At 37.1% G+C, this 19,881-nt stretch overlaps 1 protein-coding gene across 1 annotated transcript in view; it reads left to right on the top strand.

The window, feature by feature from the left end:
- Positions 1–19,881, top strand: part of CMC1 (C-X9-C motif containing 1) — a 42,150-nt gene that overhangs the window by 1,986 nt on the left and 20,283 nt on the right. Inside the window, exon 2 of the mRNA XM_042888125.1 lies at positions 7,227–7,319. Within this exon, the coding sequence (XP_042744059.1) occupies positions 7,227–7,319 (93 nt within the window). The remainder of the gene's footprint in view (positions 1–7,226; positions 7,320–19,881) is intronic.

The following is a 19,881-nucleotide window of genomic DNA, read 5'->3' as shown; positions in this document are numbered from 1 at the left end:
AAATAATGATGTCTGAATCCCTTTCTGAGAACTCACAAATGCTTAAAGAGAAAAGTGAGGTTTCTGATAGTAGTTTGGATAAGCAATGCAAGGTTTGGCACCTACCCTGGATATTTTTAGGGGCTTTAAAAACGTAGGGACTTAATCTTAAGTTGCTTGAAGTGTCTGAGTGTCTTGTCATTTGAAAATCAGGGTGGTTAAATACAGTAATAATGTATCAGTGAAAGGACTGAACTGGCCTTCTAGAATGGTTGGGGCTTGTTTTGAAATGCCATGGACAGTAAAACAGAAATAGAAGAATTATGGATACGTATTCATAGCTTCAAAAGATAGGGAGAAATAATGGGAGAAACAGCAATGTCAAATTACAAGGAGAAAATTCTACAGGAGAAAGGAAGAACAGTTTCACCTTGTAATTACAAAAACGTCCTTACATAACACTGGTAATCAAGAACGTAAGTTACCATCGAGAAGGGTGTTACATCAGATTGACCTTTCTGATGTTCTTAGTGTCTTTGGCCTGTGTCAGAAATGTAAATGGAAAGAATAATAGTGATGCATTGAAGTTGTTTAACTGCCCATTATAGAGAACTTTTATGGGAAAAGAGCTAAGACATGGATGATGTATTGGGACTCTCCAGCTGAATAGTTTGAAAGGATCCTTTAGAGTTTAAAATCCAGAAAAACATCTTCAGTAATTTTGTTAATGTAACCAAAAGGCTCTCAGTTTTCTCTCCATGTCAAAATGCCTCATGCTGTGCAACTTTTGGCAAACTGAATGATTACTTGTATTTTCGGATCATATGTATGCGATATTAGTTTTTAAGGTCTCCATTGATTCATTTGCTGTGTGCTGATTGTTCATTAAATCTGTTAGTGCAGAAATCATGATGGGTAAGGTAGGCATTGTTTTGTCTTCTTTTTTAATCATCATTTTCATTAGAAAAAAAAAAAAAAACCAAAAAAAAACCAACAAAAGAATGGTGTTTTGTCCTGATATTCGAAATACTTTCTCTTAATTCATGTGTGGTCTTTGTTATCTGAAATGAAAGATGTAAACTGCACAGCCAGATAAACTATTCAACTATGCCTTGAAAAAAGTGATTGAAGAGCTAAATATTCAATTCCTTAAAGATGTTAGGCAGGATTTCTTAATGAAACTTTTATTTTCAAGGTTTGCATGAAAGAAGAGAGGAGTGTGTCATACTCTTGCCATTCTTAGTGTCGTTGGCATCTCCTCTGTTAGTGACTGGAGGTTTCAATGGTTTATAGATTTTCCTGTGCCTCGTCTTCATCGAAATGCAGGTTACTTTGCACTTGGTTACTGATTTCTTGGTTCAGTTTTGAATGGATACAAAGTTCTGTAATGCACCGGTTAGGTCTACTTTATGTGATGTGTTTGTTTTGGCATATGTTCTTTGGATAGTCTGTGATGTTTGTGGACCTTCCTCTGTTTTGTTTTCCAGGTGGAAGTGAGCAGCACGTTCTTGAACAACATCCCTTCTTAGGTAGGGTGTGGGGTAGTAGGAGTTGTACCTTTGTGACCAGATTAGACCAGGAGTGCTCAAATGTTTGGGCTTCACGTAAAAAGCATGAAGCCTTGTATGTAGGAATCCAGCTGCATTGTGGCAATGTCAGTTTTTGCTGTCTCAGGAAGTACAAAATGTGTATTTTGATTCTGAAATAGTTGCTGCCTAGTGTCTTTGTTCAAGTGATGAGAAGTTGTGTTTAGAGATATTTTACATCAGTTTAACAAGTGAATAATGCAGAAGGAATAGAATTCAGAACAAGTAGAATTCTAAGTAGTAACATGCATTGTTGTTACTGCCTTCTTATTTTGTGTATTTTGCTGGAATTCTCATCTACAGTTGTCTGAAGGGATTTGGGTTGGTTTCCTTTTAAGTAGCTCACACCCTAAGTTTTCCTAACTGGCAGCTCTGCTATTCCTGTGCAGTAGTTAAGTCAGCATGAATGAACCAGCACAGTAAATATTAAGCCCCGATCTGCATTTGATTCTTTGGGTCCTGGCTATGTTATGTGATAAGGAGTGGAAAAAAAGCAACAACCAAACCACCCTGTGTCAAAAATCTCCACGTGCAACTCCAGGCTTGGCTTTACTGTTGATGTATGAGCATTTGGAAGCCACATGTAATTAACAAACAAGTGTGCTCTGTCAGGTTTGTTTGTCCTTTTCTTTCTAGATATTACAGACTGTAATACAACCATTGCTCATTTTTAGTGAACAGTATTCTTGCAATCGAGTACTGCCATACTGCTAGAACACATGAGCCCCAAAGCAAAATGTAAGATAACAAATTCAGCCAGTGAAAAAGGTGAAAATTGACTTTGAGGTGATGATAGAATGGTGAGAAGTTAAAGCTTTGGAAATTTTCCCTGGTGTTGTCATCCCTGTACTCCATCTTAATTTAAAATGATGTGAATGTTAGATAGAGAAATCTCAAAATCTGTAACTTTTTAAATACAAATAAATTTATTCATATACAGCTTTAAAAAAAGGCTAATGTATAAAGAAACTGAGCTGATCAGCCTCTTTTGCTTTTCAATCAGGATTTCAGGATATCACATACATTACTTTGCTTGGATTGTAACACTTCTCTCACTTTATGTTGTCCTTCTGTACTTTAAAACCTTGGTAGAAAGCAAAGTACTTAAGACTCCCAATTCCTCTGCGAACACTGACGTGCAAATGAAGTTACCAGACGTGGTGTTTCAGGTATGCGGGAAAATGTTCGCTCCTGGTCCATCGTGAGCTGGTTTACACTGCATGTTTCGGACTGGTGAAATTCATTGCCTTTAGCTGGATCCCGAATGTTTCTGTGGGACAGAATTTTAAAGGAGTATGCTGAAACTGTTTTGTCATTTTGGCCCTGTGAACTTCTTGGAGTAAGGGCGCAGGAGTTCCTTCACGGGTTATAGGGCTGTATAGGGAGTATTAATTTCATCTTCAAGAGGCGTTTTTTAAAAACTACAATTGCAGGAGAAGATCTTCCAAGACTTTTGGAAGCACCTGCTTTTTTTCTGCCTGTGGTTTTAATAGATCTCTCTCTAAATTTCTTGTGATGATGTGTGACTTTGATATAGAATAGAGGCTTCAGGTAATTGGTAACATACTCAGTGATATAGACCTTTTTTGATGACTATTTTTATGGTGCACATATACGCACATGACTTACAGATCTTGTGTGAATTCATGTTAACTTGTTGTTTAATCCAGGTTGGAGAAGCTAGGCACAGTAGCAGCGATGAAAGTCTTGAATGCATTCTTTTCCTGAAGGAGTTATAAGCCATAGCTCTTTGCCCATTCTAAATGCAACTGACGTGCAACTAAAGTAAGTCTGACGTGGGCTTTGGAGCCAGTAGTCTGATGAAAGAAACATTTGCCTGTAAGCATACAATTAACACTGCACTGCTGTTTCTTTTATTAAGAAAAGTATACTTTCCAGTCAGCTTTGTAATAAGCTCATAGGAAGCCATGAGCTTCGTAAAACACAATAGTTGCATGCTGTCTTTACAGTATATGGATTGTTTTTGTCGAGGGATACAAAAAAAGATTAAACCCCTGAATTTAATGCATTTTGTTAACTTGTTACTCATTGCCTAGCTCATCATTTATACTTTCTTATTGAAAGGCCATATTGTTTCTTATTGAATCACCTAATGTAGTACTAGTATTAGCTTGAGTTAGTATTATTTTTTTTTTAAAGTCACTAGATGAACAACCAAGGACATCCAAATTACAAGCAGAGTAACCAGAAATGCATGTTCCAAAAACTTCTGTTGGAATTGCTTAATGCAGTTCCTGTTGGATGCTATAGGTGTGAGGCAGGGAGGTAATAAAATTTACACTGCGTCGTTGTTCAAGGAAAGATTTCATCTTGGTATCTCCTTTCTGTAATAGCCCTCTATTCAGTATGACAAGCTGCTAGAGTTCCTTTCATTATTAAGATTGTAAAGTAGCTTCATGTTCCTTCTGTCTCTTGTCCTCTTAAAGGCTTGCTGTCCATTACACAGGCCTGTGCTGTGGTCTTCTCTCCAGGCCTCCCTGGATCCTATAGCTGGAGGCTAGAAGGCAAAGAGAGTGTTTCAGTCATCTCCTTGTTTCCCAGCTTCAGTGCAGAGGGAGCAATGTGTATTCTCTACTCTTCTAGTGCTTGCATCCTACTGATGCACATATTTCCTTGCTTTTTTGTCATTTATAGAAAAATAATGAAAACCATTAAACAGAATGGTTGCATCCTTGGCTTTCCATGGCACTAGATAGCTTTTGCAGCTGAGGGTTTAATCAACCACAGAAAACTATTGCAAATGTAGCCTTGTGTCCTATGTATTGTATACAATCAGAGCTGTTTCAGGCATTGAAATTTACCAAAACCCCCAGATTTTATTTGTGTTAAGAAAAGAAATGCTTTAAAATTGTTCTCAATATTTCACGGAATAGGAGCATCTCATAGTTTTGTAATCTCTACCCTTAATTCTTTACAGTACCCTGAAGTGGCATGGAAAATAGTTTCCCTTTCAGAGGGATACTTAGTTTTCTATTGATTTTGTCCTTGTGTCTTTTATTCTGGCAACTGCAAGCTTAGATCTTTGAGCCGTTGTGTTCCACGTCCCTGTGAGAAGCGGCAGCGTTCTGGAGTGCGCTGATGCAGTTTGCACCAATTGCTTGTTAGATTTTGTAGCCAGATTTGTTCTTGTTACATTTTGTAGCCAGATGCTGAGAACATCTCAAGCAGCCTGTGCGGAAGACCAGGCAGAGTGCAGAAGGTGGTCGATAGGAACCAAAGGTATCAACTCTCTAACAAGAAGAGCAAACTGTAAGAAAGCCTAGGAATAATTCTATTATTCTTTTTAGGAATAATTCTATTATTCTTTAATAATTCTATTAATATTTTGAAGAAAAAATAAAACAGTAGGCAGAAAACATAGTAGGTGTATTGCAATGCAGATTGCGTTGGGACGAGTTGGCAGCAAATCTGGTATTAGAATAAGAAATATATTTCTTAGTGCAGGCTAGTGAACTATCTAAAGGGAAAACACTACTTATTATTCTAGGAAATCTAATACAGTTGAAAAAAGGCAAAAGGAATTGGTAGCTTCACATCATGACTGTCTCATGTTTTTTGATGAAGTCTTGCTTCTAAGGTGTTATTTCTTTGAAAGTTCTTGCCATGTAATGTTAGCTGCAGAGCTGATGTAGTTAGGTTGATGTTGAACTCTTTGTAAGCGCTTACAGGTTACTATCCAGAAATACGATTATTCCACACACAGACTTTTTCTATCTGGTATCTGATATTGTTAATATTTGCACCTTATTTTTGTTTGATGTTCTGTATAAATGCTAGGGATACCAACTTCAGGAACGCTTTTTGAAGTCCCTGACTGAAAATTGCCATTCATATGATATAATGAGTAGTTTAAAATCAAAGAAGAATATTAAAATGCTTTAGACAGTGCAGTTGAAAATCATGAGTAAATACAGTGCTGCTCAAGCTGAACATCTCCTTTCGACCTGTTTGGAGATACAGATGCATGTGGGTGCAGAAATCTACCACCTTGGCTGTATAAAATGATTTGAATTGCCTGTGCTTCCTATGGTTTAAAAGCTGATACCAATAAACCTTTGAAGAAAAAAGCTCCTGTATATGAGACCATGAGTGGTCTTCATTCTTGTTTCTTTTTTACTGTTCCTTAATTGCCTTTAAATGACTGTCATTGCTCTCTTCTGGTTCTTCTTACAGGACACTGCCCTGTGTCTGAGTTGCCCACAGGTGCTGATGTGATGAGGGTGCACAGTGCCAACTGGGGGCTGCCTAATTCTCTGCTTTGGTGGCAGCTGATGTCCCATTAACAAAGAAAAAATAAAGGCATAGGCTGTGGTTTGAGCCAGTGGTGCTTGTGGTAGCTGTAACCTTCCCTACCCTTGTTCCTGCTCTTGCACAGTTCTTTCTCATGGACCACTGAAGTTTCATAGTGAAATAGACTGGGAAATTTATCTAGCTGAAAAATTGCATGACAAGAAATTTATTCAGTGTCCAATCAAATTCACTTCCCTTTTCAGTCCGCAGGCCTGCAGAGAACATCTGTGGGTGCAGAGGGAAGAGCACTGCAGGCACTGGGATAGGGCAGGACTGTAGGAGTGCCAGCTTGTTTTGGCTGAAGTTGCTCAAAGTAGAGCTGAGGCATGTAGTTCAGCGGTGCTGTTTCTGCCTTACCATTTGGCTGAACTTACTTGTCCTGCTTCTTAGGAGATGTGCTTTAAAGCTCTATGACACCTTACATTTTACTGTACAAATGCTCTGTGCAGTACTTGTACTGATACTCTGAAGAACTGTCAGAATTGTATTTAATTATAATTCTGTTCTCAGTCATGAGAATCAGAGCATAAAAGGAAATGAATTTGTGTTTAATATTTTTGCTGCATAAGAGACTTTATTTCCTTTCTTTTGCTGTAGAAGTTTTTTTTTAAATTCTCACCCCTTTGTTCTGAAGAGTTGATCTAGAAACAAATTATTGCAGTTCCAAGTGATCTCTGTTATGAGTAGTTGTACTTCTCATCCATAGACCTGAATTCTGTTCAGAGGCAACTGCATGCAAACCACAGCTCTATGTTTAAATCCAGAATTCAGGCATCAGTGTTTTCTCGTGTTGATTTTCTCAGTGAGGAAACTCACTGATGCTGTGTTTAAGGGAATGGTTGTTTGTGTTTCTTTTCAAAGAACCGAAGTCTTCCATGTAGTAACACAAGTTTAGATTCTGCTTCAACATGCTTTATTTCTTTGCTTTATTACATAAGCTAAAAAGCTTGGATTGTTTAGATAACACAGATAGAAAAATGTTAATATCTTGAATTAAACATAACTCTAAATCTCTGTGCTGTCTTTATGCAGATGTTTCATTTAGTAAGGTACAAAGGAGAAAGTGCCACCAGATTTTTTTAATTTCTTTCATTATTTTTGGTTCATCTTGCACATTGAGCACAACAGAAAATGTTCAGGATAATGCTTGTGCCTGGATATGAGTCATTTCAAATCTTGGGACTTTCCTGCTTTTACATGTAGTTCTTCCATGGTATTTTCTGCTGTTGGTTTGTGACAGATTTTATATCTTAGTATCTGTTCTACAAACAGTGTTATTTCCGTAGACTGATTTTTCTCCCTTAAAAAAATAACATCTTCCTTTTATTTTTGTTTCTGTCTCTCTTGCAGAGAATTCTAAGCTGAGACATGTAGAAAAAGATGTCTTGATTCCACAAATAATGAGAGAGCGAGCTAAGGAGCTGTGTTCAGATAAAGTGCAAGGTAAGAGTCAAATATACATCAGGAGATCTGATGTATTCACTTCTGTGCCGTGAACATAATCCTTGTTTTTGGAGACTTTCAGAGAATGAATATGTATGGTCAGCATCTTGATGCTTGCTGTGAAACCAATTATGCAGTCTGTATCTAGATCTGCCGTGTTGGCCTTGGCTGCTTGGTAGTGTGGAGTGTTTATCAAGAGAACTTTAGTCTTGATTGGTTCTGATTGATAGAAAACTTTCCATGTTTTGATTTGGATCGTGCCATGAGGGGAAACGCAAGAGTTACTTGTCTGTATTATTTGATGCTTGTGTAGATGAAATTGCTTTGTGTGACCCTGCAGGTTCGGCCTCCTTTATTATTATATATTTATTAACAAAGTGTATCCTTTCCCTCATCAGTGCTTTAGTGAGGTATGTGCACAGAGATACCTCATTAGACAGAATTTCTTTTAGGCTGACGGGTTCTGCTTTGATATTCTTTAGTTTCTTTTAAACATTACTGGTTAAAAAAAAAAGTGTGAGTGCACTGTATCCAAAATATGTGGACTTAGTAATTAATTATAAATATGTTCCCTATATAGTGTATTGTGTACATTATGAAACGTGCAAAAATAGAAATTAAAAAAGAATGCAATAAAGATAAAATCAGCTAATCAGATTGTGTTACACATTTATATCTTTAACAGATGGGTTCAAATCCTGCTGAAACTTCTTCTGTGATTTTTAAATAGGTTGGAAAATTTGGCTTCCATACAGACATATCAGAGGGTTTTATAGGTGAGACACTTGCACTGTTTTCAGAAACAGTCAATAACAGCAGATGCATTTTTAAACATCCATTTTCAAAATGATCTCTCCATAGCACAAGTGTCTTTTGAAAAGCAGTTACTTTCTCCCTCTTTGCTGAAGCATCAACTTCACCTTGAAGGGACACATCAAGTGGGTTTATTTATTTCTTTTGAATATGTCTGCCAGGCTGCAAACTACTCACAGCCACCTGTCATCAGAGAAAAGGTCAGCAAATCTGCAACACTTATTTCTTTTACACAAAAAGACAAAAAATAATAAAACAAAAGCCAAGAAAAAAAGAATGCTTGAAGTTTGACAACTCTTTTAAGCACTCTGTTGCAAGATAACCAGCAAACCTCCCCGTGGTGTGAAAGATTTTCATGGTATTTTGTGTCTCACTGCATAGTCCTGTACGGATTCTGCTGGTTGTTTTTGATAGAGATAACTACACTGCTGACATCCTGCTACACTTTGTGCTCTTCTGGCTCCAACATGTTTGCTGCAAACACCTGACGATGAGTAGTGCCTTGGAAAAGTTGAATGCTTGGTGTTGTCTGTAACCTTTTTCAGGAATCCTTTTTTTTTTTTTATTCCCATGAAAGCAGCTGCTCTGTCAGTGGTTACACTTGCACAGTTCTTCCCCCAAGTCATTGGTTTTTAAGCACGGGTGTTTCCCTGAAGGTGTGTGGCTTTTAGTCTTTTGCTATTAGAATAGTCTAGTAGACTTCAATTATGAGGCCTAGTAGGAAAGTGAAGTACTGGATTTGGTATTGTGACTTTAAATAACACTGATTAGATTGTTATTGTTTGTACCTTGTGAGGTGTCTGGACAACAAGCTCTAACTAGGGCTAGAGTAAGTATCAACTCTGCCATTTTTGTGTTTGGTTGTGATTGTGTTGTTTTCACAATCTTCAATTCACAGTTTCTTTACAGAAGTTTTTTTTGAACTACACATCTGTTTTCTGAGAATTAGATTTAGTTACAACCATATAGTATAATCCATAAATCAACTTAACCAGGCACACGCAAACTACTGTGCATCACAGTGTATTGAAATCAAGCAGACGACTGAGGGTACTGCTGTCACCCCTTTTACCTTGTGGATCACTCACTGTTGCCCTGAGACACCTCATTTATCCTGTGTGTCCTTCTGATACTGTTTTGACCAAAGGAAGGCACCAACATCAAGCTGTGTATTACTTATTGGTAATATTAGTGATGTGGATCATTGAAAGGGGATGTGAGTTAAAAATCCTGAAAATAATCCTGTCTCTCTCTTAGCTCTAAGCCAGTTTTGATGAAATTTCTTGAAAGTTAGAGGTGGAAGCTGAGTGTTTCCAGTGCATTTTTTAAATTAAATGAGTGAACAAAATCTACATTCGTATTTCTTCTGAAAAAAGGTATCACTTCTATTTTGTTGTACTCCTTTCAATCTATACAGGCATGGAGTGCAACTCATGGGAAATGAAGGTTAAACAGTTTTGTCAGGAGAATTTCAAATCCACTGTGAAATGATTGCCGGAATGAATGTGTCTTGTTAGGACAGGAGGATAGTGTTAATCATGGGAAATAGCATAAAAAACATTGCCTGTAAACAATTACAAACTAGGAGCTTAAGCTGTGCAATTAAGTAGTCAGAACTCCTGACAGCCAGTTTCTGTGCTATAGAAGATAGCATGTATGAACTGGTGCTGTTTACGGTAAGTAGCACAGCTACTTGTTTAACTTGTTCTTGTTTCTTCTACTCTGTGTTAATTTTGTTTGACCAACTTCTTTTAGTATACCTTTGTTTCATTTTGTCTCTAGGGAATTGTGATAAATATATTGTTAGTATAGGAGAAAAAGCTATTCTTCAAATGGGCTTTTACAGTCTTCTTGGTCGTGCTAGCTTCCTGTCTGTCCCTACAGGGAGCCCCTGTACATTCAGTAGTTCTCTGCATGAGCATGGGGTCCATCTGTATACAGGCCGTTACCTTAGCCTGCAGCTATACCACCTAGAGATGTGTGCTTATCAGAGCTAATAATGTGAGCAGCGACAGCCTGTCCAGCACGTGTTCAGGAGGCATCCAGAGAAAAGAAACCCCAAGGGTTAACAATAAAAAAGAATAAATAAGAAAAGGTTTTGTTAACTCAAGAGGTGATATTGCTATGCCAGCATGATTACATGGGTGACCCGTTGCTGTGCTGGGTTGTGTTAGCTTAGCAGAGTAGCTTAGGGATGACATAATCATGAAAATGTGTCCATTTTAAAGATAATTTTTAAAAACAAGTAAGTAAACCAGCCATATTTCATTATACTTGTTGAAATTTATTTTGATTTTTTTTTCAAATTGTTGCAGTACAATGCTTGTAAGTGCTGCATGTTCCTTGAGAATTTAGGACATCTGAATTGCAGAATAATTTCTCTGCCCTGTGCTTAAGATTCAAGCACTCTTAGTGAAAATTACTGTGTTAATAGTTTTGGTAAGAAAATAAACATGCTTTTTGAAGAACACAGATGAATTTGTCATGACCAGGTTGCCAACATGCCTCATTGTCTTAATGTCCATTAAGTATATGTACATGAAACTGTTAAAGTATCATACAGAGAGCAGTACTTTTCTTAAATGTAGTCAAACAAACAAAACAACCACGTTACATTGTCATGCAGGAACTTTTCAGAGTATTTATGCAGATGCTAGCATGCCTCATGTTATACCCCTGTAATTCAGTCAGTGTATTCTTGGCATATAATAGAGGTGATTACAAACTTAAGTAGCTAAAAGGAGTGCTTATCTGCTGTTTCTGAATCCATTCCTTTTATAAAATAATTTATTAAGCTGTGTTACTTTGAAAGTTTCTAGTTTTAATTCGCAATTATAATATCTAAATTTTGAGTAGATTTCTTAAAATCGGTAAATATCAGGAATCTCAATTCATCTCTTGGAAAGGTTGTCTTAAGCTTTCTGAAACATCTGCTGTTTCAGCTTCCTGTGCTCTTCTTTCCATGACTTCTCTCTGCTGTGAAACCAGGAACATTCACCAAAAAACTGCAAGAGCTTTGGTTGGTTTTAATTCTATGTACACAATAAATGTTTGTGCCATTTCTTAAGAGTACTTATTCTGCAGTTCAGAGTTACTGATGTTGAAATTTCTAACTCCTCGGGGTGAGGTAGAGAAGAACCCCATCAGGACAGAAATATATAAACCATAGTACTGTAAGTATTGTACATTGAGTTAATTTTGGTTTTTAATAGCTTGTCTTGGAACAAGCAGAAATGCTTTTAGAAGTTACGGATTTTGGTTTTAAAGTTGTCTTAGGTTTAGATCCCCAAAAGAAAGTACTCTGGTCATTGAGGCAGTCATGAGACTTTAATTTTGTTTACTTTTTTCAAAGTGATGTGTATTTGTTGTGTTAGAAAATACTTCTCCCTCCCTTCCCAAACCCCACAAACTTTTTTTTTTTTTCTTGTGACAAGATTTTGGTCTAAACTTCTTTTTTGTCTTTTTCGTTTTGGCGACTGCTACTGATGAGTGGGTTTGGGCCTTTCACAGCAAGAGAGACTTGCAGATGTCTTCTGTCAGGTTCCCAGGATTTGTTTTGGTAACTGAGCTATATGCTTTTCACAGTGAGTACAGGAATAGCTACATCAGATTAGCTTGATTCTGCTATTAGGAAGGCAGTGAGGTAAAGGAAGCAGTTTGGATTATTCAACACTTGATCCTGCCTACAACTCTGCAGATAAGAATGCGGCTGTTTCTTGTTTGAAGTTTGTTATGGGAGGAATTAATTTGGCCAAGAGGACAGGATGTTCTGTACTTTTTTTTAGTATAAGAGGGAGACAAAAGGAAGATGGTTTTCCTCCTGTGGTGAGTTGGGAATCTTCTCTGGAGCATACGTACGTTGGTTCTGGTGTCTGTAGGAAGTAATTAGCAATGTGAATCCATTTGCCCTGAAAAATCTCTTAAGATACTTGGCAATGCTTTAGAAATTGCTTTGGAAAGTGTGGCTGGAAATGGACATTTCCAGGCAGTCACCCTCCTCCCATTCTCCATGTTCCCCATTAGCCCTCTCCTCCTCAGGGCTCGTGTTGATACTTAGTGAAAATGATTGGACGCAACACTACTGCAGGCTTCTCTACAGTAGAGCATGACCAGTGTCAACCAGAGTTTTGATAATGTGCAGTTACTCAACAGTCCTGTCACTGACATTATCTCTGTCCCCGTAGGGGCCACCTGCTCTCGACCGTGACCCTTACACCTGACAAATCAAACTCCATAAAAAGGAAGAAATTTCTGATTGAGGTATATTTGATGCTGCACATTAAAATGCCTACGTACATGCCTAGGTATTTGTCCTTCCAAAAAAAAGTGTGTGTGTGTATATGTAGGTGTACATATGTTCTTTTATAAGAAATGCAAGTACTGAAATATACAAAGCAGTGAATTTCAGCTTGATATGCTACTCAGTGGTATTGCTCACTTTCCTTAACTGATGCAGACAATTAACCTATTGGTATCTATAATCTGTTCTGAGGTTAACACTGGCAGGTGCTAAGGCTGGTGGCATCAGGAAATTAAATGGCAGCTCATATTTAAAAATATTGATCAAACTTATTTTCTTGAAGCAAATTGAAACAAAAGATAACTGAATTTTGCTCACCTGCTGAACTACACAGTGGAAAATATAATCTTTTTGAAATTCACATATGTAAGGAATGTATATAAATATAATCATTTGCTAATTGACCGAAGCAAAAAGATCAAGTAACTGATAACAATCAGTGAGATAGCATGGCATTTCCTGGTAGTATTTTTATTGAGATGCTGTGACTGCACATTTCTTACACATGCTTTTGTTCATTGATGAGAATTTGATGGACAGCCTAAAAGGTTGCATGGGAGGAGTCATAAACTTTAACTGGAATACCCTTTTTCTGTGGGCGGAGCAAAACAATGCTGCCTTGTCGCCTACAACTTCATTTTTTCAGAGAAAACCGAGTGACAAAATTGCAGATAGAAAAGGGGAGAAATGTTATCCTCTGCTGTGTTTATTTTCTGCTTATTGAAGTAGAGTATAGTCACATTGTGCAAACCTCTCACCTTGTATGAAGCTATTGAGATTTCTGTTTGACACACCGTGTAGTTGTCAGCTATTTAAACAGTATGGATAGTTTTGATAGTGCTACAGCTATATTTAGTACTGGTAATGAATTGGTAGGTGTTTTCACCTGCTTGGTCTTCCTGAGGATAAGATGCTGAATTTTCATGATGTTTTTGTCTGTGCACTATAGCTTTTATTTTAGGAAAAGATTCAGGTTGATATATTTCCAACAAACATTTACTCTCATCACATTTAAGCATGTGAGTGAATTAATACAATCTCTAGAGGGATTATGTTACATTGAGCCTTGCTCCAACAAACTGAGCAGAGAGAACAGCTATATGTAAATTACAATTTGAAGAAATGAGATCATAGATGTCTTTTTTTTTTTGAATGATACTTACAGTATTAACTAAACAAAGGTGATTTAGAAGGTTTCATAGAAAAGAAATATGAGAGCATATTGTGTTGCTTGGTGATGGAAATAGTAAGTATTCTAACTAGTGTTAGGACTTCCAATAAAATGTTTGGGGAGGGATTATTTTTTTTTTTCCTTCTCCCCTTCATGTCATTTCAATCCAGCTGATCACAAGAAGTGGGTCATACTGCTAGCTTTACCATTGCAACTTAGTTGTGTAGGGTCTTTTTTTATTTTTTTATTAGGGAATGGAACAGCTTTTACAGGGACAAAGAGAAATGAAATCACTTTCAGTGAAAGAAAGAGGCCTCATTATAGCCACCAACAGCAGTTATTGACAGCTACACTTCCTATTAACAAGGAGCATTTAAGAGTTTGGCTGTTGGATCTTTGGACTTGATCTAATTTGCTAGCATTAATTAGTTTCTTTTGAGCACAGACACTTGGTGCTCACAGCTATAGATTTGGAGGACTAATTAGGAAAGAAAATTGAACAGAATGGAGTAAGGCATTAACCTTCAACCATTACCAGCTGGGGCTCTGATAAAGACCACAGAGTCCAAATGCTCCTATTCATGCAAAGAGTACTCTAATGAATATCAATTTCAGCCAGGTTGCCACATCCTACAAGCACTGTCTTAATTTTGTTTCTCTTACCTGTTACAAAATGTTATGCGTAGACACTAAAGTGATGGCGATAGCTTGGAGTTCATACCTTGATAGATTGTCTATGTTGTGTCCACTCTTTTGGTTTTCTTAAATTAAAGATGTCATTGGTTTCCATTAAAGATCCCAAATTTCAAATTGTTTTCTCATCCCATCGTAAATATATTAATACAGGATATTAACAAATGCTTGTTTAAATAGGGGATGCCTGTGTGAATTTGCATTACAGTAATGCACGAGCAGTACTACCCATGATAAGCACTGACCAAGTGAACTGCTGAAGTTTGAACAACAGGATAGCTGCTTCTGCAAATCGTCACAGTAGAGAAAGTATTGCATTGTGGTGCTGATTATCACATTACAGGAGAAAAACTGTTCTTTCGGACCTTGTGTTTATAGTGTGAAATATATATGTGTGAAAGGGAGGTATAAAAACAATCATCTTTTTTGTACCTCTCTTGGATCGTTGGAAATGTCGGACTTGGAACCAAGGCCCAAATCCTCCTCAGCAGTTGTTTCCACTTTTTAGTCATGTCACTGCATGCTGACAAACTGCCTGTCAAATCTATCTCACTGCGTGTGTCTCCGTTGCTACTGCTTGTGTACCTGGAGGTTCCTTGCCCAGTAGTGAAAAGTGCGTCAGTCTCTTCTTTGATACTCTTTCTTTGGGCTTTTTTCTTTTGGGAAGCACACTAACACTGATGTGCGTCCTCTGACTTTGAAACAGTTTTATCTGTTTGGGTTATCTTTTGTGTTTAGCTCTTCAAGGCTAAGATTGCCTTGATGTGATCAAATTATTGTGAGTTCTCTTACTGGTAAGTTCCATACTGTTAGGTTGAATAGCTGATTCCATGTCAGAGATTGGTTTGGTGCAAGCTACGAAGACGGAAGGACAAACTTCCCTTGACATCAATGTTATGCTGTTTGGTTGTGTTTGGATCAACTTTACAGGAATGCTTTTGTTGGCTGACTGATTTGGCAGGGTTAGGAGAGACATAGTCAAATTCTTTTTGAATCCTCCCAAAAAAGAGAGGTTATGATTGCAGCCTCTTAATAAGACCATGTTTATATCTTCTATTAGATGCTAGATGTGCTATTTACTGATCCTCAGTTTTCTTTCCTAGTTGATACATCGTGATTCTTCCCTTTCAGTTCTTGTTACTGCCAACAAATGAGAATGAATTCTGTAGGTTTTTTTTTTTTTTTTACTGTCTCATCATTGGTGGTGGTGATAAACTACAAACACAGTAGTTTATGTATTAGAGTACTACAGTATTACATTACTGTGACGAAGTTGTGCATATTGTTAATAGTAGTACGTGTGACTAATTGTAACTTTCATATTAACTGTGTTTTCTTAATGATGTACTTCAGCAATGGCTTTGCAGTTTTGGATTGTAAACCCCTCTTAGAATTGCTGTAGAATTGCATTCAACAAGACATTCAGCACTTGGTGTAAATAAATCTAATGCTTTAAGAGGTCGTGCTATATTCTCTGTGCACATATATAAATATTTTAATTGTGTATGAATTATGAATGTTACCCTGGGGTTACTTTCATACAGAAAATAGGTTATTTTTCAACTGCTGACATCAGAACGTGTTGTATAGATAGCATTAGGTGCAGCAGTGGAAAACAGAACTTAGTTTTGTCAAAAAGCAGCTACTGCGTATTTGGAACCAAATAAATAGCGAGCTTTCAAATGGACTGCAGGCAGTGTTTTGGTGTTCTAAGGAGGGCATTACGTTCAGGGAAAGGTAGTGGGGAAAAATTCTAATTACTGCTGTGCTAAATGGGATTCAGAACAATAATTGCAAATTCATCTAACAGGCTTTGATGTCAGAAGGCAGTGCATTATTAGAGTTGTAGTTTTGATTTCCTGTAGACTGGAGAGCTGTATCTGTGGTACGCATTTACATAGAATACTATGAATCAGCTGAGCAGTCCCAAAAAAAACCACCCCTAAATCAAATTCCAACAAAGGACAGGAAGGATAAACCTTGTCAGGCAACAGGAGAAAGCAAGATAAAGTTGGAATGTAGCTGAGTGAGTAGGCATACTCTTAAGATGTGGTGGTCTGACTGTTCTTCATGCTTTTTTGTTTGAAAACATCAGAAGGTGGTTAATGAAATCTCTAATTTTCATCCTTCTTTTGGGCTAAACATTCTAAACTTTTTAGTGTGGAATCTAAATCTAAAGGTTGTTTAAATGGAGTGAGATGTTCTTCAGGTCCTTTTTTTTAAGTATATACAGTTGTGGTAACAACACTGACAATATGCAGCTTTAAGTAGTAACTCTTTTATCTGTTGCTGAGTAAAACAGTGTTTCTGCTTGTTGTTGTTCTGGTACTTTCAATAATGGCAACAAAAATAATCCCTCTTCCCTGCTGCAAAATTTAATTTAATTTTGTTGTTACTGTAATTGTTTTCCAGTAATTGTCTACATGGTGCTGCATAAGAAAAGGGTAGAGATTCCTGCTCTGAAGAGTGTTCCATTTGCAGGTCTGACTGAGAGAGGAATAAAGGCTACAAAACAAAAGGCCTTAAAGTGCTTGTGCTTTATTATAATTCCTCTGAATTTTATTTGTAACATTTTAACACTGTCCAAAAAAAAAAGAAGAAAGATCATGCTGAAAAAAAGAGCTTGGAATGTGTGCTGCCTAAGATCAGAATAGATACCTTCACATGAAATATGATCATATGACAGAAGGTGAGAAGTGTTTGGGGTGAGGAATCAAAAGCTTCACAACGGGTCAGAAAATGTGGAGGGGGATGGACAAGGAGTATGAGAGCTACACACACAGAGCATTGGAGGTGTGGATGATTCCAAGGTGTGCACTTGGAGTGGGGTAAATAGATTTTTCTCTTGAAATCCACAGTACTGGGAAAGAATTGAAAAAGTTGTAGGCATTTAGACATCTGTAGTATTTAGGGTTCTGCCTTTTTACTTCTTTCCTAAAAAGAGTTTACGTGATGATTTCTTGAAGCTTAACTGTTGGTTTCCCTTGGATATACTTACCAACACTGTGAGGAATGCCGGGCTGAATTGGACTTGTAAGACTTCTCTTGTGCTCGTGTTTGGTATATCTGTAATCCGGTTAATGTTGCAGCTTGTAGAGACAGATTGCTCACATAGTTACTTCTTACCGTTCAGAGACTGGTTTGTTTGTTTTCAAAGGTATTTTGTTTTAGGATGTCCAACTTTTCCTTGTATGTCAAGGCGTTGATGCTCTCAGTGTCAGTTACAGATAGGCACAGAGAAAATGAAACTGTTCACTGTGTATTTGTGCTTTTGATTGTTCCTGGGAAAGAGTGTTTTTGTCTATGACATTCATACCAAAACGTGTATATCATATATAAACTATTACAGTTAAAGAATTCTTGTTCTTGCTGAACTGCACTGTTTTTCCAGATCAAATCTATCAAGAGCCTTCTGAATACTCATGCTGTCCTTCAGTGTACTGTCAATACTGTCACTCAGAGCATTCAGTTGCTCACAAAATGACATAAAGCCTCACTGAATATAGCATTTCTGTATGACATTAAACATCTTCACCGTATGCCTGCTGCATGTATGGATTTTACAAGTAGATAATTTTAAAAGCTTTGCTATGTGTTTTAAGAGGAAGTTTTCCTATTCTTTGCATTGTGTCCTGCTCCTGATCCACAGCACCTCATCACTACCAGTGTATGTTTTATGAAATCTGCAGTTGAAGGAGCAGAGTTCTTAATTCTGTACTTTGTTTGTGAACTGAGTTGAAAAAATGTTTTTTGTGCTATTAAAAAACAAGCAACAAAAAACCTACCCTAAACAGAAAAAAAAAACCCCACCAGACTGCTATTGAAATGCTGATATCCTCATGAAGACCTTCAGACATTGGACAGATTCTTGGTGGTGGTCTGAATAAAAGCAGCACTTTGAATGGAAGAAATAAGACAATCTGCTTATCCAGAAAAGGCAAAAAGGGTGAAAAGGGGGAAAAAAAAAAAAAAGGGGGGTGGGGAAGGGGGCGCGCAGCCTTTTCAGTAACTGTCCTGCAGAACGATTTCTACCATGGAGTCGTTAAGATTGCTTAGGGAAGATGGTGAAACCTAAGGTTTATGAGTTGTTTTCAGGAGCACTGCAAAATGAAGGCAGCCCAAAAAACCATTGGTATCTCCAGATTAAAAGTGATGTTCAGATTTATAGGGAGAACTTTTAAGTTGAAGAAAATGATACCCACTAAAAGTGCCACCACAGTCAACAGCTTCAAATGTTATACTTCATTGCCCCACTTCTTTTTTCTGCCTTCGGATTTTCTACAGTGAATCTGACAGCCAAGTCAAAATAATTCATAAGGCCAGTGATGAAAAATACCTTTTATTTTTTCTGGTATAAATAATCTTTGTCATTCTTCATCTGTTCTGATTTCTTTCTCTTGTTTCTTTGCTCTATGTTTTCAATGTGTTTTTCTTAGTAAGGCTTCGTAATGTGTACAACTTACAGTATGCCTTCTGTTCATTATTTACAAGCATAACAAAAACATAGTCTAAACATACTCTTCAGTATGGAAAATCTGTGTGTTGCAGGATTTACACAAACGTTGTTTTATCCATGATATAACCCTGGGTATGCTTTTGGAATAATAACATCTACAGGATTGTGCCTGATTTGTGTGCCATCTCATCTCTGACCAATGCAGCTTGCACAAAGGTTGAGTCTCATTATACTTTATTTCAGACGTGCCAGAAAATATTCCTTTATTTCTTTCCAACAGCTCAATGAGAAAGATATTTGGAAGCAAAAGTCAACTGATAGAAAATATTTGGCATGCTGAACTGTAGTGCAGATAGATTGTTATGGATTCAAAGAGATATATCCTTTTGCCTGACAGGAAGTTTAGGATAAAATTCTGGCAGCACATAATGCTTACAAATGTTCTTACATTATTTTAAGGCACTGTTCTGCCTTATTACCTTAATGTACAGCATGTGTTTTGTTAATGAAAGGAAATTTACCACTGTTTTTTATAGGATCAGAGAATGTATGGTGTTTGGGTTTTGTAATCTAAGATTTAATTATTTGTGTTTTAAACAGGGTAGGTCCAAACTCAGAGATTCTGTGCTGTCTTCAATGTCTCTATTCAGTATTCTAAGTTTAAAATATTTTGTATTATCTACATGTGATAGCGTGTCATTACTGTTTAATAACAATGCGAAGGAATCTTCAGTTCTCTGGAGAGCTTTGTAACAAGTGTCCTCATCTTATCCTTTTGAAAGCTGTTCTGATGTAACTCGTCAGGAAATAAAAAACATCTATATTTTCGTGTGAGTTATTTTTGAATTTTGTACATTGAAAACAGCTTGAGAAACTTTTAAGTCCTTTGTGGGGAGTGAGAATGGTGGAGGAAGAGAATTCACCTCCTTTTAGCAAAAGCTGTCTTGTCAATTTATTTTGATATGTAACATTACGATACGTTTTGTTCAGTAACTATGAAACAAGCAGTTTTTAAATCAGTATATTACAGTCACTGTTTTGGTTAACTGTCTTGTTCACCTTATCAAGTTTGTATAAATACTAGTTACTGATTGTGCATAAACTTTGAGACATTCATTGTTGGGCAGTG

This window comes from Lagopus leucura, unplaced genomic scaffold, assembly GCF_019238085.1.
Source record: "Lagopus leucura isolate 7727_CA_CO unplaced genomic scaffold, USGS_WTPT01 Super-Scaffold_100157, whole genome shotgun sequence".
Lineage (NCBI taxonomy): Eukaryota > Metazoa > Chordata > Aves > Galliformes > Phasianidae > Lagopus > Lagopus leucura.
Note: the sequence above shows the minus strand (reverse complement) of the source record. Positions and strands in the feature narration are given on the sequence as shown.